Source organism: Salmo salar, chromosome ssa03, assembly GCF_905237065.1.
Source record: "Salmo salar chromosome ssa03, Ssal_v3.1, whole genome shotgun sequence".
Classification (NCBI taxonomy): domain Eukaryota; kingdom Metazoa; phylum Chordata; class Actinopteri; order Salmoniformes; family Salmonidae; genus Salmo; species Salmo salar.
Genome location: NC_059444.1, coordinates 24,371,381 through 24,392,876, shown reverse-complemented (window position 1 = coordinate 24,392,876; position 21,496 = coordinate 24,371,381). Strand labels below are relative to the sequence as shown.

At 43.4% G+C, this 21,496-nt stretch overlaps 1 protein-coding gene and 1 non-coding gene across 2 annotated transcripts in view; both read right to left on the bottom strand.

Annotated features, from left to right (window-relative positions):
• ei2bg (Translation initiation factor eIF-2B subunit gamma) overlaps positions 1 to 21,496 on the bottom strand; it is a 47,537-nt gene that overhangs the window by 14,439 nt on the left and 11,602 nt on the right. The window contains 6 exon segments of the mRNA NM_001173820.1: positions 240 to 302; positions 621 to 811; positions 939 to 1,072; positions 3,813 to 3,902; positions 19,645 to 19,756; positions 20,152 to 20,311. Of these exon segments, the coding sequence (NP_001167291.1) occupies positions 240 to 302; positions 621 to 811; positions 939 to 1,072; positions 3,813 to 3,902; positions 19,645 to 19,756; positions 20,152 to 20,311 (750 nt within the window).
• Positions 12,107 to 12,182, bottom strand: trnac-gca (transfer RNA cysteine (anticodon GCA)). Its single transcript has one exon. It is a non-coding gene; the product is annotated as a tRNA-Cys (tRNA).

Genomic DNA, 21,496 nt, shown 5'->3' with positions numbered 1-21,496 from the left:
ACTCATAAATCCTCTATGACACCTACAGCATCTTACCGCATAGACAACTAACAAGAATACCATGTGACTCACCAAAGCACACTCACTCTAATGTCACCCTCACTCATCAGAAACTCTCAATCCTGCGAATGACTCACTCTCAAACTCAGTCAGAAAATCCACATTGTACCAGACGTCTAAGAAAACCACCCATCTAGCTACTCTTAGTGCATTCCCTGTTGGTCATAGTAGCTACTCACCAGACAGCGCTCAGAGACCACTGCTGATGGATGGACTGCAGGCTCATCAAACAGCTTAGGGGCCTGGAACACAGGAGAGAAAATGGATGAGGATAAAGCAATACTGTCAGTCATGTTCAGGGATCATCCTTATCATTGAAATATATGAACATTTCTTTAATTTTTTTGTGCCATCTAGCAGACGTTCTTATCCAGAGCGACTTATAGCAGTGAGTGTGTACATTTTCATATATATCTTTTTTTTTCTCCCAAAAATGATTGTGGGAATCAAACCCACAACTCTGGCGTTATGTTGGTCACAGAGCCTGCTATTAAACTAGGTTTTCTGTAAAATAACCAAGACCGTCACATTTTAAACACAGTGTCCCTTCACTCACTCACCAGGCGATTGGCTTCGATGTAGGCTGCTAGCGTGTTGACGCGGTAACATATTCCTTCGTCCATGATGTGCACGTAGCAGCGCAGGCGTCCTCCGTGGTAGGCCTCGCTCATGTCCCCACGGTGGTCATTCCAACAGGACCTCTCCTGGGTTAGATGTAGCAGCTCCTCATCCCTGGACGAGATCTGGATCTCTACACACAGGTGAATGTGTGTGTGTGTGTGTGTGTGTGTGTGCGCGCGCATGAACATGAAGTGAGTTACAACCTAGCTATGGAAAGTCTAAATGTTCAAGCATACTCCATTTGGAATGTTCATTACCTAAGTTTACATTGGTATCGTTTTTCTTTAGGTTCTGATGAGTTTCATCGTTGACCTTCGGAGAGTTGGTGGATTTAGAGAACTGTTTGCGGACCAGATACGGGACTAACTCTCCCCGAATCGAAGAGATTGATCTTTGAGAGAAAAACAAAACAAAATACATAGTTACTGAATTGCTGAAATAGTACATTCACTGAAAGTAAAAAAGGTACATTTTACCTTCATGAAGTGTGTAACCTTTGACCCTCAAATCTTTTGAAGAGTAATAACAGAATTAGTAGAGCGGGCATAGAAATCTGACCATGGCAATTGACCTGAATGGGGAAGCACATTCTACTTCTATGAGTAATAAATGTCAGCGTAGGTTGAGTGAGATATTTCCTCATGGTCAATCCAAATGATAGAAGTAGGGAGAGGGGCGTGAGAAGGAGGACAACTCCTTTGAGTGTACATGGTTAATGTCCATATACTGAACACTGTCACAAGCTGAAGGCCCAACTCTGCTCATGAGGGTTTTATGCTAACCAGAAAAGAAAGAAACAACCACGATCATTTCCCGGTGTACACGTTCAAGGGTTTCCTAACAGGTAAAAAAAAAAAATAAGGCTGAATCAAGGTTTCAAACATCCAAGTAAGCCCTGTAGGCAATTTTAATTTCTCCTCCTCCTCCTCCTCCTCACTTCTGCACTGCACTCCTTGTCCCTCTCCATCTCTCCTCCTCACTCTCTTTTTAGTTTCTTTGAAGGGAGATTAGAATTTCCATCTGAATGCTGAGAAAGAAACAACAGTTACTCTTGTCTGTTTTTCTCCATGAGCGCTCCACAGCAGAGCAGCTTCAAAAGAGAGAAGAAGAGCGAGACAGAGGGCGAGAAAGAGAGGGGGAGAGAGAAAGATGGAGAGAGACAGCAGGAGAGAGAAAGAGAGGAAAAGAGGAGAATGTGAAAGAAAAGGGAGCTGAATTTAAAGTCAACCTACTTTGATGAGGGAGAGAAATAAAAAAGGGGGTAGTGGTTTTGGGGTCTCCTGAGTCTGGACGGCAGATTAGATTAAATTATATTTATATCAGGAGGACTGATGAATAAATAGGGCTCCCGAGTGGCGCATCTCAGTGCTAGAGGTGCTAGAGGCGTCACTACAGACCCTGGTTTGATTCCAGGCTGTATCACAACCGGCTGTGATTGAGAGTCCCATAGGGCGGCGCACAATTGGCCCAGCGTCGTCCGGGTTAGGATTTGGCTGGGGTAGGCCGTCAACTGATTTACCTAGTTAAATAAAGGTTAAATTAAAATATGTCAAAGCAATGGGAAGCAGCAGGAACAAGCGGCTGCGTTGCTGCATATTTATGTAAATCCCCGGTCGAAAATGTATATTTGAAGGGAAAGGGATCGAGCTAGTGAGTCAATGTACTCTCCAATTAAAGCCACCTGTGCGTATTTTCAACACCACTTAAAGGAGCTGCTGGGTCTCCTCACAATACCAGTTTAACAAGCATAAAGGGACTGGGGGCCTAGACTGGGGGTGGGTGGAGGAGTAGAAGGGTGGAGCTTCTGCTTTTGGTCTTGCTGGTGGAGGTGGGGGTGGGGGGAGGAATCACCTGCCTAGGATGTATGGGCTGGAGAATGTGAGTAGATTAATGTAACACCATTAGAAATATAGGTTACATCAATAGGACGTACATTTATCAAAGTGAGATGCATTTCAACTAAGTGAGGCATCTAACAACGCATTTAATTGCTTGGCCTGGATTTGAATGATCAGGTGTATATCTTTAAAATTGTGGATCATTTGATCTGGTGGTGGTGGCTACAGAGCTCCTATAAATTACATCTACATGTTATAAGCTTTAAGTAAATCTGTGGTGGTGGCCCTATTATATATGGTAACCCAAACATTTCAAATGGGCAATAAACAGACTTTCTGATTGGTCCAAAGTGATTGCACTTGAAAAGAAGTAGTACAAGAAGTATGAGGAAGTGAGATGATCACCACAGTTGTGATTGAGGTGTACCTCTGACACTAACGCCCAAGGGGGGTAAAAGCCTAATAAACTGCTCAAGTGGCACATTGTAAAACAAATTAACACCTAACAAGAATACATACCCGTCTCTAAGCCTTTCCACAGTCACAGTCTGTTCATATATTAACTCCAATTCAACACGCATGCAACTTGGCAAGAAAGGTGCCATTCGCTATTTCACCTGTATCTAGCAACACACTGTATTCACATTTATGTTGATGGTTATTGGTACCTTTAAAAAAGAATTTGATATACACTGAGTGTAGAAAACATTAGGAACACCTTCCTAATACTGAGTTACACCCACTTTTGCCCTCAGAACAGCCTCACTTTGTTGGGGCATGTCCTCTACAAGGTGTTAAAAGCGTTCCACAGGGATGCTGACTCATGTTGCCTCCAATGCTTCCCACAGTTGTGTCAAATTGGCTGGATGTCCTTTGGGTGGTGGACCATTCTTGATACACACGGGAAGCAGTTCTTGACACAAAACGGTGCGCCAGGAACCTACTACCATACCCCTTTCAAAGGCACTTAAATCTCGTCTTGCTCATTCACCCTCTGAATGGCACACACACAATCCAAGTCTCAATTGTCTTAGGTTAAAGAAGGATTTTTAAGCCTTTTCTCCTCCCCTACACTAATTGAAGTGGATTTAACAAGTGACATCAATAAGGGATCATAGCTTTCACCTGGATTCACCTGGTCAGTCTATGTCTACTGTTTTGTACACTCAGTGTACATTTAACATAAAACACATTTATGATGACACGCAAAAAGGTGGACATGCAAAAGTTCATACACAAAGGCTACGTCCAATTTAGGACAGTACCAAAGTAAAACATGCGAAAAGGCCTCACTTGTTATCAACGAGGAAGTCGACCACAGACTTCTTCAGGCAGTACAGGTGGGCATCCACAAGGCCAGTTTTGATGTGCATCTTTGGATGTCTGAATGAAAGAGACACAGACGTGGGGGGTAAATCAAATCACATTCAAACTAAAAAGCTGGGGAGTTGTACATGGCATTGCTCTATACCCGTGTAAAAACACAGTAGTTGTAATACAACAATTGTAAAGGCAGGTTCTATGACCTACATTAGCAATTAGTTTGGTGTTAAAGGGATTTTTGTTTTTACCCAGGTGGATTAAGGATTAGTCCCAATTTCACTTTTGTAATTCTACTAGAGTTGTGTGTTACTTACTACACAGGTATAACTTCATGCAACGTAATGTAACTGTATGCAACATAATGTAACTGAATGTCAATGTTCATGGCACAACACACTATAAAGTACCCTGCAGCAGACACCATGCCTCCTCACGAACAAAACCACTTGTCTTCTCAAAATTCTATTTTAATTAGATGACAGAGTTAAAATAACTACGCCCTTTAGTTTGATTTTTATTCGGAAACGTATTTACTCCGCTGAAAGCAGTACGTGACTGAACAAACAGAACATCTGCTACAAGGGGAAAAAAAATAAGATAGGTGACAAGTCCCTGGGGTGTCATGGCACCTGTGTATTGTCCCCTGCCAGCCTCCATCCGCAGGCCCTGCCCCAGAAGCCTGGCTGCCATGGTAACCGTGTCCAATCTGGTGAGATGCCAACACAAGCGGACCCCCCCAATTGTTTTACAGCCTGCGATTGACATGACAACGCTCTGGGTATAGAGCCTCTGTCTGTAGTAAATGGCACCCTATTCCATTTATATTGCTGTATAAAAAGGGTAGTGCACCATAGCGCTCTGATCAAAAGTAGAGCACTATATTGAGAATACAGTGCCATTTGGGACACAGCCTGCCCTGGAGGCCAGTGTAATTCATCTGAGAGCAGAGCAACCTGTGTGAGTGATGTGGGAAGCATCTCAAATGAAAATCAATTTGTATGTCACATGCGCCGAATAAAACAAGAGTCGACTTTACCATGAAATGCTTACTTACGAGCCCCTTTCCCAACAATACAGTTAAAAAGCAGAACATTAACAAATAAATAAAAAGGAAATACACCACATGACCAAAAGTATGTGGACACCTGTTCAAACGTCTCATTTCAAAATCATGGGCATTCATATGGAGTTGGTCCTCCTTTGCTGCTATAACAGCCTCCACTCTTCAGGGAAGGCTTTCCGCTAGATGTCGGAACATTGCTGCGGGGACTTGCTTCCATTCCGCCACAAGCGCATTACTGAGGTCGGGCACTGATGTTGGGCGATTAGGCCTGGCTTGCAGTCGGTGTTCCAATTTATCCCAAAGGTGTTCGATGTGATTGAAGTCATGGCTCTGTGCAGGCCAGTCAAGTTCTTCCACACCGATCTTCACAAATTATTTCTGTATGGACCTCACTTTGTGAACAGGGGCATTGTCAAGCTGAAACAGGAAAGGACCTTCCCCAAACTGTTGCCACAAAGTTGGAAGCACAGAATCGTCTAGAATATTTTTGGATGCTGTAGCGTGAAGAATTATCTTCACAGGAACTAAGGGGCCTAGCCCGAACCATGAAAAACAGCCTCCAAACTTTACAGTTGGCACTATGCATTGCGGCAGGTATCGTTCTCCTGGCATTCACCAAACCCAGATTTGTCCGTTGTACTGCCAGATGTTGAAGCGTGATTCATCAGTCCAGAGAATGAGTTTCCACTGCTCCAGACTCCAATAGTGGCGATTTTTACGCGATACGCACTTCAGCACTCGGTGGCCCCGTTCTGTGAGCTTGTGTGGCCTACCACTTCACGGCTGAGCCGTTGTTGCTCCTAAATGTTTCCACTTCACAATAACAGCACTAGAAGTCCTGGATGGCAGGGAGCTCGGCCCCAGTGATGTATTGGGCGGTACACACTACCCTCTGTCGCGCTCTGCGGTTGGATGCCGAGCAGTTGCCATACCAAGCGGTGATGCAGGCAGTCAAGATGCTCTCGATGGTGCAGCTGTATAACTTTTTAAGGATCTGATGGCTCATGCCAAATCTTTTCAGCCTCCTGAGGGTGAATACGTGTTGTTGTGCCCTCTTCGCGACTGTGTTGGTGTGTTTGGACCATGATAAGTCCTTAGTGATGTGGACACTGAGGAACTTGAAGCTCTCAACAATCTCCACTACAGCTCCGTCGATGTGAATAGGGGCGTGCTCGAGCCTCCGTTTCTTGTTGTCCACGATCAGCCCCTTTGTCTTGCTGACTGAGGTAGATTGTTGTCCTGGAAGCACACTGTCAGGTCTGACCTCCTCCCTGTAGGCGGTCTCATCATCGTCGGTGATCTGGCCTACCACCATCGTGTCGTCAGCAAACTTAAATGGGTGTGGGTGAACAGGGAGTACAGGAGTGGGCTAAGCACGCACTCCCTGAGGGGCTCCCGTGTTGAGGGTCAGCGAGGCGGATATGGTGCCTACCCTCACCACCTGGGCAGCCCGTCAGAAAGTCCAGTATCCAATTGCATATGGAGGTTTTTAGTCTCAGGGTCCTTAGCTTAGTGATGAGCTTGGAAGGAACTATGGTGTTGAACGCTGAGCTGTAGTCAATGAACAGCATTCTCACATAGGTATTCCTTTTGTCAAGGTGAGAAAGGGCAGTGTGCAGTGCAATAGAGATTGCACCATCTGTGAATCTGTTGAGTCGGTATGAGAATTGGAGTGGGAGGTGCAGCTGAAGGAAGAAAGAGGGAAAACTCAGAGGATCAGAAGGTGAAGGGGGCAATGTGTTAAAAAGCCTTGATTGAGTGGAGAATAATTGCTGTTGGGGTTTATTTTGAAGTGCTCTGGTGAAATTACCATGATAATAAAATGTTGGTTACAGAATTAAATCTAAACCTGCAGTCAAAATGGCCTACAATAGCCTACATCAGGGGTAGGCAACTAGTCAGCCTCGGGCCAAAAATAACAATAATTTCATACCTTGACTAGAGACACGATCACGTAAAATAAAAAACAATTGCAGGCCGTTTTGGTTAGAGGTCGACCGATTAATCGGAATGGCCGATTAATTAGGGCCGATTTCAAGTTTTCATAATCGGTATTTTTGGCCACCAATTTGCAGATTTAAAAAAACATTTTTTTTTGACACCTTTATTTAACTTTTATTAAGAACACATTCTTATTTTCAATGACGGCCTAGGAACAGGGGGTTAACTGCCTTGTTCAGGGGAGTTTCGGGGATTCGTTTTTGCAACCTTCCAGTTACTAGTCCAACGCTCTAACCACCTGCCTTACATTGCACTCCACGAGGAGCCTGCATGGCAGGCTAACTACCTGTTACGCGAGGGCAGCAAGAAGCCAAGGTAAGTTGTTAGCTAGCATTAAACTTATCTTATAAAAAAAACGATCAATCTTAACAATCACTAGTTAACTACACATGGTTGATGATATTACTAGTTTATCTAAACGTGTCCTGCGTTGCATATAATCGATGCGGTGCCTGTTAATTTCTCATCGAATCACAGCCTACTTCGACAAATGGGTGATGATTTAACAAGCGTATTAGTGAAAAAAGCACTGTCGTTGCACCAATGTACCTAACCATAAACATCAATACACAAGTATATATTTTTAAACCTGCATATTTAGTTAATATTGCCTGCTAACTCGTTGCGAACTAATTTGCCAGAATTTTACGTAATTATGACATACCATTGAAGGTTGTGCAATGTAACAGGAATATTTAGGACTTAGGGATGCCACCCGTTAGTGAAATACGGAACCGGTCCGTATTTCACTGAAAGAAAAAAACGTTTTGTTTTCGAGATGATAGTTTCCGGATTCTACCATATTAATGACCTAAGGCTCGTATTTCTGTGTGTTTATTATATTATAATTAAGTCTATGATTTGATAGAGCAGTCTGACTGAGCGGTGGTAGGCACCAGCAGGCTCGTAAGCATTCATTCAAACAGCACTTTCGTGCGTTTTGCCAGCAGCTCTTCGCAATGCATTGCGCTGTTTATGACTTCAAGCCTGTCAACTCCCAAGATTAGGCTGGTGTAACCGATGTGAAATGGCTAGCTAGTTAGCGGGTGCGCGCTAATAGTGTTTCAAACATCACTCGCTCTGAGACTTGGAGTAGTTGTTCCCCTTGCTCTACATGGGTAACACTGCTTCGAGGGTGGCTGTTGTCGATGTGTTCCTGGTTCGAGCCCAGGTAGGAGCGAGGAGAGGGACGGAAGCTATACTGTTACACTGGCAATACTAAAGTGCCTATAAGAACATCCAATAGCCAAAGGTATATGAAATACAAATCGTATAGAGAGAAATAGTCCTATAATTCCTATAATAACTACAACCTAAAACTTCTTACCTGGGAATATTGAAGACTCATGTTAAAAGGAACCACCAGCTTTCATATGTTTCCATGTTCTGAGCAATGCACATAAACGTTAGCTTTCTTACATGGCACATATTGCACTTTTACTTTCTTCTCCAACACTTTGTTTTTGCATTATTTAAACCAAATTGAACATGTTTCATTATTTATTTGAGGCTAAATTGATTGTATTGATGTATTATATTAAGTTAAAATAAGTGTTCATTCAGTATTGTTGTAATTGTCATTTTTACAAATAAATAAAACATAACAAAAACAATAAAAATAAAAAATCCCCACCATAATAATAATAATAATAATAATAATAATAATAATTATTCGGCCGATTAATCGGTATCGGATTTTTTTGGCCCTCCAATAATCGGTATCGGCGTTGAAAAATCATAATCGGCCGACCCCTTGTTTTGGTCCCTCGGGCCGCCTGTTGCCGACCCCTGGCCAACATCAGCTCTCAAAGACTGTGGTGTCAGTTAGAAAAGCTGGTGTTCTGTTCACTGCAGTTCTGGCCATGGTGAACGCAGGTCTCATCCTCTGAGAAGGCCTCTATGAGCACTGCTCACATAAAACATCTATCAAATCAAATCTTATTTGTCACATGCACCGAATAGTGTAGACCTTACAGTGAAATGCTTCAGAGTCCAAAACGTGTACGGGTACACACAGCAGTGTGATAGAATGTTGGACCACTAACTTTCATACTTTTGGAATTCCCAGCACAGCTCAAGCAATTTCTCCAACCGTCACCACGTTCAAATGGGCTGTGCATCCCCCGCGGACGGTGGTCTTAGAGCCGCATAGCTATGTCACAATGGGTCGTTGGACTATCGCCTCTCTGGATTCTGAATTACGCTTAAAGTATGACCTAGTGACCCGACTCCATAAACAGTTCCTTGGACAGAACCTACGCAATGGGTCAGATAAGACCATAGCCGTACATTCACTAGCCTATATTCTACATGACCTCTGGGCCAGAGCATCAGGTGAAATTGATGACAAACCTCCACCATGATCAGAGTGGTGAAACACTATCATAGCGACCTGGCTATCCAGCCTGCCTGGTGGTGTTGCAGTCAACGGGCCCCCCATTCTCTCCTCCTCCCCTAAATGTGACATTTATGAAGCGAGACCATAAGAAAACCATCTCATCTCCGGGACTTTATGTGAGTGCCTCCCCCGCTCCGCCTTTTCTTGGGTGAAGAATGTGATTTGAAACATTGAGAATGAGTCAGCTCTGTTTGGCCATGCAGATTTCAGAACCAGATGCCGGGCCGTATAAATCACGTTTTGAGGGGGAAGAGGGAAGCGGGTAAACAAGCAAGAGGTAAATTACTACAACTTTGAGCCATTCCATTAACCAGCTCACAGAGGGGACATGTGTTGAACCCACCAACGAGGGGCTGAAAACAGAGACAGGAATATCCTAGCACACAACCAGCATCTGACATCATTGTTTGGCACCTGTGGGGCTGGGCAGGCAGGGAGGCAGGCCAGCAGGAGAGATACCCAGGGATCAGTGTGCTGTGGCTGGAGGTGTGGAGGAGAGTGGTGGGGGTCAACGTGTGCCCTTTATGGAGAATTGCACCATGGTTAAACACAAGCAGGAGCAGCAACAGGCCTAGTCTGTCTACTGGGAAGGCCTACATGCTGGAGGAAGGACCTCCATTTTCATTATCATTTTAGTAGAACTACAATACACATTGTTTGGCCATAAAGCCACTGCATTTTCCAAGTCTAATATGTAATTCCTGGTAGTCTACGGGCACATGCACTGTTAGTGACACAAACTGTTCACACCTCTCGTTGGTGGAGAGGATTTTTCAGGTTTAAAGCTTATTTTCTGCAATTCTACATATTTTGTCATGGGGTGCAAAGAACATTTTGCCGTTTTAAAGTACATTTTCGTGCAATTCTATACATTTTGCCCTGTATAATGTGTATTTATGTGATATTTGAGTGACAAAAAAATTACAACAATATATCGATGGGCTACAAAACAAATGTTAGCCGACATGGGCTAGTTGAGCTGGACATTTTTGACAAGTTATATATAGCTCTAAGGTATGCAATGACCAAGAGGAACTGATGATGCACTATCCAATTTCAAAATTGCACCTTGTGCATTCTACTATTACAACTTGCAAGAGTAAGTTTAAAGCCAACCCCTCTCCAGGGGCCACGCCCCACAGTTTGGGAACACCAGGTCTAGAGGGCCTGGCTGGTGAGTGAAACAGAACATTGTTGGAAGACTCCTCGGGCTTGGGTGACTCACTTCCAAATAGCTTAATGACTTACTACTAAAAACCTCCATGCGTAGTAGACCTACCCCCTAACCGAGCACATTCCACATGGCAGCAGCGCTGAGGTAAATGGTCCTTGTGCTTCTCTCTGAAGGGACAGTTCTAACTGCCCTTCTGGACCTAGTCTGTGTCAACACCACCGCAAGGCCCAGGCAAATTTGCTCAAGCGGTCAGCTACACAGGGCTTTACTATAAAGACCTAGGCTCTTTGTATCCTCTCTTGTCTGAGCACAGAAAGTAAATATGAAGGGACCAAAAAAATTCCAGACTTGGGTAGTTATTTAGGAAAACGTGCAATTAAATGTATAGCTTCCCAAACTTCGCCACTTGCCATTGGACAATAGATTGACGCCATTTAAAGAGAGGAATGTTTGAGGAGTGTGCTTCATGAGACACATGCTACTTGTTTTGCAATGGTCCTAAATTCTTCAAATATATTTACCAAGTACTGTAGACCTCAAGTGATTGACCAAATCCATGATTTCATCCTAAAAGAGAATGAAACTACGGTAGTACAGCAAGGACTCTGACTTCACCTCTGCTGGATTTACAGTGGAAAGTGGAGCAACATCGTATGTGAGGAATCTGCAGGAGCCTTCACACTGTCAAATAAATTCAGGGGCCAACTCATATCATATGTGTAGCATGTTTTCAGCTTGCATTTCATTCACATGTGGAAATGGGTAGTGAAGGGTGTTACCACACAGACTACTCGCATGGGACAATGTGGTGGTAACCTAGGACAGGGGTCAAAAACATGCAGTTTGTTGGACCTGATGCTTGGTAACCAACAAACACTGGTTATCTAACAATACCTTTAAAAGTCATCAAAATAAGAGTCTCTGAAGGATATTAACCATACCCTGCTGTAACATGTAGGCCAAATATTCAGTGTATCAAAGAAAGCAAGGGATGAGGGCATTAGTTCTTTAAGGGCTGAATAGCAACTTAAGAGCACATTTTCTTAGTCACACGCACCGAATACAACCTTTACCTTACATTGAAATGCTTACTTACGAGTGCCTAACCAACAACGCGGTTTCCAAAAAAATACAGATAAGAATGAGATAAAAGTAACAAGTAATTAAAGAGCAGCAGTAAAATAACAATAGAGAGACTTGATACAGGGGGTACCGATACAGAGTCAATGTGCGGGGGTACCGGTTAGTTAATACATCTAGATGTGCCGCTAGCGGAACGCCTCGCCAATATCCAATGATAGAGCGTGGCGCGAATTACAAACACCTCAGAAATCCAAAAACTTAAATTTTTCAAACATATGACTATTTTACACCATTTTAAAGACAAGACTCTCCTTTATCTAACCACATTGTCCGATTTCAAAAAGGCTTTACAACGAAAGCAAAACATTAGATTATGTCAGGAGAGTACGCAGCCAGAAATAATCCCACACCCATTTTTCAAGCTAGCATATTTTTTTTACATTTTTTTTTTATTTTTTTTTGTCATTTAGCAGACGCTCTTATCCAGAGCGACTTACAGTAGTGAATGCATACATTTAATTTCATACATTTTTTCCCCCTGTGCTGGCCCCCCGTGGGAATCGAACCCACAACCCTGGTGTTGCAAACATCATGCTCTACCAACTGAGCTACAGGGAAGGCATATAATGTCACAAAAACCAAAACCACAGCTAAATGCAGCACTAACCTTTGATGATCTTCATCAAATGACACTCCTAGGACATTATGTTATACAATACATGCATGTTTTGTTCAATCAAGTTCATATTTATATCAAAAACCAACTTTTTACATTAGCATGTGACGTTTAGAACTAGCATACCCACCGAAAACTTCCGGTGAATTTACTAAATTACTCACGATAAACGTTCACAAAAAACATAACAATTATTTTAAGAATTATAGATACAGAACTCCTTTATGCAATCGCGGTGTCTGATTTTAAAATAGCTTTTCGGGGAAAGCACATTTTGCAATATTTTGAGTAGATAGCCCGGCCATCATGGCTAGCTATTTTGACACCCACCAAGTTTGGCACTCACCAAACTCAGATTTACTATAAGAAAAATTGGATTACCTTTGCTGTTCTTCGTCAGAATGCACTCCCAGGACTTCTACATCAACACCCAATGTTGTTTTGGTTCCAAATAATCCATAGTTATATCCAAATAGCTGTGTTTGTTCTTGCGTTCAAGACACTATCCGAAGGGTGACGCGCCAGAGCGTATCGTGACAAAAAAATTGCAAAATATTCCATTACCGTACTTCGAAGCATGTCAAACGCTGTTTAAAATCAATTTTTATGCGATTTTTCTCGTAAAATAGTGATAATATTCCGACCGGGAGACCTTGTTTTCGTTCAAACACTGAAAATAGAAAATGGAGTCTTCACATGCACGCGCGCGCCCGTGTCATTGTTCTCAGAACGACCACTTTCCAAAACCCCTACTGTTTTTCGCCCAGGGACTGCAGAGTCATCATTCCCCGTTCTGGCGCCTTCTGAGAGCCTATGGGAGCCTTAGAAAATGTCACGTTACAGCAGAGATCCTCTATTTTCCATAAAGAGGCTATAGAAGGCCAAGAAATGGTCAGAGAGGGCACTTCCTGTATGAAATCTTCAGGTTTTGGCCTGCCATATGAGTTCTGTTATACTCACAGACACCATTCAAACAGTTTTAGAAACTTTTGGGTGTTTTCTATCCAAATAAAATAATTATGCATATTCTAGTTTCTGGGCAGGAGTAATAACCAGATTAAATCGGGTACGTGTTTTATCCGGCCGTGAAAATACTGCCCCCTATCCTAAACAGGTTAAGGTAGTATGTACATGTAGGTAGAGTTATTAAAGTGACTATGCATAGATGACAACAGAGAGTAGAAGTGGTGTAAAGAGGGGGGGGCAATACAAATAGTCTGGGCTAGATGTTCAGGAGTCGTACGGCTTGGGGGTAGAACCTGTTTAGAAGCCTCTTGGACCTAGACTTGGCTCTCCGGTACCGCTTGCCGTGCGGTAGCAGAGAGAACAGTCTTTGACTAGGGTGGCTGGAGTCTGACAATTTTTAGGGCCTTCCATTGACACCGCCTGGTATAGGGGGTCCTGGATGGCAGGAAGCTTGGCCCCAGTGATGTACTGGGCCATTCGCACTACCCTCTGTAGTGCCTTGCGGTTGGAGGCCGAGCAGTTGCCAATCCAGGCATTGATGCAACCTGTCAGGATGCTCTCGATGGTGCAGCTGTAGAACCTTTTGAGGATCTGAGGACCCATGCCAAATCTTTTCAGTCAACTGAGGGGGAATAGGTTTTGTCGTGCCCTCTTCATGACTGTCTTGGTGTGCTTGGACCATGTTAGTTTGTTGGTGATGTGGACACCAGGAACTTTAAGCTCTCAACCTGCTCGACTGCAGTCCTGGTAATCCATCTGGCCCTGCGGCGTTGTGAATGTTGACCTGTTTAAATGTCTTACATCAGCTGCGGAGAGCGTGATCACAGTCTTCCGGAACAGCTGGTGCTCTCATGCATGTTTCAGTGTTATTTGCCTCGAAGCGAGGATAGAAGTAGTTTAGCTCGTCTGGTAGGCTCACGTCACTGGGAAGCTCGCAGCTGTGGATCCCTTTGTAATCTGTAATGGTTTGCAAGCCATGCCACATCCGACGAGCGTCAGAGCCGGCGTAGTACGATTCGATCCTAGTCCTGTTTGATGGTTCGTTGGAGGGCATAGCGGGATTTCTTATAAGTTCCGGGTTAGAGTCCTGCTCCTTGAAAGCGGCAGTTCTCGACTTTAGCTCAGTGCGGATGTTGCCTGTAACTCATGACTTCTGGTTGGGGTATGTACGTATGGTCACTGTGGGGACGACATCATTGATGCACATATTGATGAAGCCAATTACTGAGGTGGTATACTCCTCAATGCCATTGGATGAATTCAGGAAGCAAAACAGTCCTGTAGCTTAGCATCTGCTTCATCTGACCACTTTTTTTATTGATCTAGTCAATGGTGCTTCCTGCTTGAATTTTTGCTTGTAAGCAGGAATCAGGAGGATAGAATTATGGTCAGATTTGCCAAATGGAGGGTGAGGGAGAGCATTTAACGTGCTGATAGAAATTTGGTAAAATGGATTTAAGTTTCCCTGCATTAAAGTCCCCGGCTACTAGGAGCGCCGCCTCTGGGTGAGCGTTTTCTTATAGCGGAATACAGCTCATTCAATGCGGTCTTAGCGTCAGCCTCTGACTATGGTGGTTTGTAAACAGCTACAAAGAATACAGATTAAAACTATTTCGGCAGGTAGTGTGGACTACAGCTTATCATGACCTTATCCTAGCCCAAGATCTGCGTTTGTAACTTCGTATAACTCATGCAATGATATCAATGGGAAATTTGTACAAAGGAATTGAGTGGCCCAAAGTGAGTGGTGGTTAAGCCATTGGTCCCAGGTTAGCCGTACCACAGTATAGGACAGCAGCATGTGACAGCAGCCCAACGTTCCCATTCCATACGTCACCCAGCCTATGTCTGTTTAAATACAACGGCAGACAAGTAAAGAAAGACTCTGGAGACAGCTTAGACAAACAGCCAGGGAACGACTTGAGCTGGTAGGGGAGGCTTTCAGACATCTCAAACTCCTACGCTCAGGAAAAAGGGGCTTAATGGGGAGAAACAGTCGAAACAGAGACCTTTGACATCTGGGGCTGAAATAAACGACAAAGCATCGATACTTATGCTCGCTGAAGAGTTAGCCGACAGCTTTAAGATATCACAAGACTGACAAACTCAATACACCTCAGTCTCTCAACAAGTGGCCTAGGGCTCATTGACGACTTCTATTTTAAAGCTTAACATGCTTAATAAACTTCAGGCCTGTGAGGTTGTGCATGTTGTGGCTGTTTGTGGAGATACAATTTGCCAGTCTTTCAATGTGCATGTGCAGGCCAAAATGTTCAGATGTTTCCTATATACAAGTATTTCAGTGTAAGTAAGCTCAGTATGAATGCAGTGCCACAAGCCCACAACTGCGTGTGATATCCTGGTGTGTGTGTGTTTGCTACATGCATGTGTGTGCGTATCTCACATTAGCGCGCGTGGTCAATTTCCTTTTGCAGGGAAGCATGCTTGCAGCTGCTGCTGAGGCCCCTCTCTTATTGGGCAGGATTTACAGTAGCTCGGGCTCCCTGAAGTATTTATGAGCTCCCAACAGACCAGCTCCCACAGCCCAGAGTCCACAACCTAGAACATAGGTCATAGAACCGCAGCCCACAGCCCAGACCAGTGAACAGGACCGAAGCCCAGGACCAAGGCATAAGACCTGGGCACATCTTCACAAAAGGTCTCGTAGGAGTGCTGATTTGGGATCAGTTTTGCCTTTAAGATCATAATGGATAAGATTATGTGGGGACAGGGAGGACCTGATCCTAGATAACTACTTTATGAATATGGGCCCAGGGCTGCAGTCCAGGTCCTGCCAGGATGTCGACAGCTTCATCTCTTTCAGCCCAGACATCATAGACACCACACAGGGTACTCAAGATAATGCTACTAATGGGTTCATATGTTTTGTGCACACTAGACATACAGATATTTGATGAGCAAGTTTGCCATTTCTTTCAAAAATGAATATGACTATCTAGTTCATTATTCTAGTTCCTTATTATCCAAATTCGTTAATACCAAGATGTATTTAGTAGTGGGCAGTACATTTGCAAGTATTTTATATCAATAGATCATTTTATTGATCTGGTCAAGTAGGATTTACACCTTTGGCAATTGAACAAACATGAATTCTGCTTTAAAGCTTTTTTTAAAAAAATCGGCAATCAGCAGTTACTACATCCATTGTGGACCATAATAATAAATACCATTTAGCAGACACTTTTATCCAAAGCAACTTATAGTCAAGCGTGCAAACATTATGTATGAGTGGCCCCAGCGGGAATCGAACCCATAACCCTTGGCGATTAACATAACTTAGAAATACCTCATGAGCGTAGTTCAACTGTTGTACCCCATCAGAACCCAAAATATAAGTTTGTTTTGCTCCAACGTTTATAAAACACAATTTAGCCTCAAAACATGTTTTGATATTATGGACGGTCAGTCCTTGTAGCCATAGCTATGAATTTGAGAGTGGTTACATTTCTCCAACCGCATCCCTCAGCTTTTTACCCGAAAATGGGGCAGGGAGAATGCATGATTGTTTCTACTGCTGATTGCCGCTTTAAGGCGTAGGGTGGCGATGAGATAAGAGCATAAATAGACGGCTTAAGAGCAGCCAAATGCAAGCACACACACAACCACCCAGCACAACGCTAAAGCCTACATGGATGTCTGAAAAAGAGAGCGAGAACAAGTGACAGAAAAAGGACCACAGCATGCGCTAAGCTGGAACAGAAGGTCTGCCGTGGAAAAACTGCCGAACACAGCCAAAGCAGGAGCAAATCCCTGTGTAGCTGAAGTAATTGGTTAGTCTCATGACAGCCAAGGCTGGGGAGTGCTGTGTTTTTATTAGCAATCCCACACAAATGCAGGGTCAGATCTGAACAAGTTTGCATTGTTCCCTTCAACACTCCACTCCCCGCCTTGCGCTAACACACACACACACACACACACACACACACACACACACACACACACACACACACACACACACACACACACACCTACCTGGTGGCTTGATAAGACAGACCTGGGTTCAAATACTATTTGAGATCTTCCAAATGCATTAAGCATTTGCTTTTTGCTGCCTGGAGAGCCAGTTGAGTAATGGTTGCTCAAGCTCAAACAAGCACAGATAAAGTATTTGAAATAGGAATTGAACCCAGTTGAGTTGATAAGACAGCCCAGTGGAAAGACTCAAGAGTCAGACTCAAAAGAGAAGCTATAAAATATGTATCCCTGTATTGATAGACCGGGGGAGACGTTGTTGTACCTGACTCCCAGTTCCTACCCAGACCAGTCACATTATTTGTAAGGCTATGAAAACTAGAGGTCGACCGATTAATCGGAATGGCCGATTAATTAGGGCCGATTTCAAGTTTTCATACCAATCGGTAATCGGTATTTTTGGCCACCAATTTGCCGATTTTAAACATTTTTTTTTTACACCTTTATTTAACTAGGCAAGTCAGATTAAAAACACATTCTTATTTTCAATGACGGCCTAGAAACGGGGGTTAACTGCCTTGTTCAGGGGGGGATTCGTTTTTGCAACCTTCCAGTTACTAGTCCAACGCTCTAACCACCTGCCTTACATTGCACTCCACGAGGAGCCTGCATGGCAGGCTAACTACCTGTTACGCGAGGGCAGCAAGAAGCCAAGGTAAGTTGCTAGCTAGCATTAAACTTATCTTATAAAAAAACGATCAATCTTAACATAATCACTAGTTAACTACACATGGTTGATGATATTACTAGTTTATCTAACGTGTCCTGCGTTGCATATAATCGATGCGGTGCCTATTAATTTCTCATCGAATCACAGCCTACTTCGACAAACGGGTGATGATTTAACAAGCGCATTTGCGAAAAAAGCACTGTCGTTGCACCAATGTACCTAACCATAAACATCAATGCCTTTCTTTAAAATCAAAACACAAGTATATATTTTTAAACCTGCATATTTAGTTAATATTGCTTGCTAACATGAAATTGTGTCACTTCTCTTGCGTTCATTGCACGCAGAGCCAGGGTATATGCAACAGTTTGGGCCGCTTGACTCGTTGCGAACTAATTTGCCAGAATTTTATGGAATTATGACATAACATTGAAGGTTGTGCAATGTAACAGGAATATTTAGACTTAGGGAAGCCACCCATTAGATAAAATACGGAACGGTTCGGTATTTCACTGAAAGAAAGAACGTTTTGTTTTCGAGATGATAGTTTCCGGATTCGACCATATTAATGACCTATGTGTTTATTATATTATAATTAAGTCTATGATTTGATAGAGCAGTCTGACTGAGCGGTGGTAGGCACCAGCAGGCTCGTAAGCATTCATTCAAACAGCTCTTTTGTGCGTTTTGCCAGCAGCTCTTCGCAATGCATTGAGCTGTTTATGATGTGAAATGGCTAGCTAGTTAGCAGGTGCGCGCTAATAGCGTTTCAAACGTCACTCGCTCTGAGACTTGGAGTAGTTGTTCCCCTTGCTCTACATGGGTAAGGCTGCTTCGAGGGTGGCTGTTGTCGATGTGTTCCTGGTTCGAGCCCAGGTAGGAGCGAGGAGAGGGACGGAAGCTATACTGTTACACTGGCAATACTAAAGTGCCTATAAGAACATCCAATAGTCAAAGCTAGATGAAATACAAATCGTATAGAGAGAAATAGTCCTATAATTCCTATAATAACTACAACCTAAAACTTCTTACCTGGGAATATTGAAGATTCATGTTAAAAGGAACCACCAGCTTTCATATGTTCCCATGTTCTGAGCAAGGCACTTAAACGTTAGCTTTCTTACATGGCACATATTGCACTTTTACTTTCTTACACTTTGTTTTTGCATTATTGAAACCAAATTGAACATGTTTATTTATTTGAGGATAAATTGATTTTATTGATGTATTATATTAAGTTAAAATAAGTGTCATTCAGTATTGTTGTAATTGTCATTATATAAAAAAAATATATATACAAATAAAAAATAAAAAAATCGGGCGATTAATCGGTATTGCCTTTTTTTTGGTCCTCCAATAATCGGTATCGGCGGTGAAAATATTTGAAATGAAAACTAATACAGCCAACATTTCATAAGTTTCAATTTGTCATCACTAGCCAGACAATAGGCATTATTGGGTTTGAGGGGAGACCATTTTTAAAGGTAGACTCAGTGATATGACGTAGGTGCACAAAGTAAACAGCACAGTGGGTCAATTTCCGCAACAACTAAGAGCATTGAAGCGCGAGGCTTAACTGCCCCACTGTTTTGGTCCCGCACCTACCATGCTCGAACAGTATAAAGTGAACCTATGCACATGCACAGATACTGTATGTGACTGTGTGGGAAATACGTCTTGCATCTTGTTTATCGCAATATCTGCAGTGCTGTTCGTGGCAACGTGCTTTAGTAGAGCCTACACTTAACCACTAAATGTGATGATAAAGTAATACTCACTTTCTCATGATGGACTTCCTGATGACCAGACCTTCGTCCAGGTCGGCCTCGTTGGCCATAAAGAGGAGCCTCTTTCCTGTGCCATCCACCCCAACAAAGTCCCTTTGCTCCCCTGAAAGAAGAAAGACACCAGAGGAACAAATCACACATCAAATCACACATCAATGGCTAAGATCTCACCACACGACTAACAAGCTAGCCATCTGCCTGGCTTGTAAACTAACATCTAGGCCTACAGACCTTCACTCGGTTTAATAAGGTAGATTTAGAAATAAAAATGTCAACGAGTTTGATCGTAGATTGTTACAAGCGCAATAAACATTTGCTAACTGGGGAATATCCTTTTTAGGGAATGAATCTTTGAAACGTACCATTTTATCATCCATAAAAATACTGACAGGTGACATGAAGTAGTGTTCTGCATTCACAGTTTTTTTGGTTGACTCAAACTCAAACTCAGGATCTGGTGTAATAATGCTTGTTGTGCTATAATCATCTGAATCACACCGGTTTTTTTCTTGCCCTTCTGTCCAGGAACAGTCTCGGTGAACTCGTGGGCTTTGCTCATCAGCATGGAGAGGGTAGCGTTGTGGGCCCGGAACAGGTCGACCACCTCGTGGAGGGCAGCGTCCGTTATCAGGTCACAGCTCACCACCAAGATGTCCGTCTGGAGGGAGACATGGAGGAGAAACACACATTCATCAGAATTTGAGAGAGGGAGGAGGACCACAGAGATTTATAAGCATCGTCTCTTTACCTCAAGACCCGGAGCATAGTTCTGTTGGTATGAAATAATACTAATGTTAAGGTAGTTAGTGGGCTTTGAGAAGAAGAGGATGGGTTTTCACTCAAGGATCAGGCCCCACTAACCAGTTGTATTGTAGCACTGATACAGAGAATTCAGAACAATTAGCAGTTCATTGACTTGAATAGGAGAATATGATAGCTGGTACTAGTCAAAAGGGCTTACTCATTACTATTTGTTTATCGCCAAACTTTAAAATGAAACAAAAAGTCAGCGATGATCTATGACAATATCCCCTTCAACTTTTTCTAAAGCATGCCCAGGACCCTTTCACATCAGAGTCCATTACATTATTCTGCCTAATAGGAGGAACACCCTTCTAATGAAAGTGAATAGACATTAAGCTGTTTCCCTGGCAACGCTCAGTAAGTTATCACACTCCAGCCTATTCCATCCAGCTTCACATTATGATCAAAACACCCGAGCTTCTTCGCAGCTGTGATTCATCTCGAATGATGTGCATGAACATATGAGGCAACAGTGCTCTATAACAAGTCCATAGCGCATGAAAAGTTTGGCTACGTTTTTCTTAACTACAGTCACAACAAAAATGGGTTCATAAGGGAGAAGTGGAGATAGAGAGAGAGGTGAAGAGAGATAGAAGGAGTGGATAGGGAGGGTGAACCTCCTTGATAAACATGGTGCTGTCCTAACTCCTAGCGAGGCATCCTAGCGTAGTGTAGCAAGGGGCACAGGGGAATCCAGCGATAAATCCTGCGCTGCATTTGCCATTGTTTCTGTTTGAGATGTCTGGTTCCCATCTGCTCTGGCCATCTTGGGCCTGTGGATAAATAAACAGGGAAGGCGAGTGAGGAGCGGGGCCTGTTAAAGCGTGCCTGGCTCTATAAAGGCTGCATGCCTCATCGGGGAGGCCTGGGGAGAGGCCCTGCCGTGACGTTCTGCACCCGGGGCATGCAGCTCAGCAGTCTGGCTCTGCTCTACTCCACGGTAGCACACATGGCCAACAGATAACAACCAGGCCAGAGCCAGGGCCCCTCAACTCCACTGTCTCGGTCTCTCTCACTGCTACTGGAGAGAGACTACAGG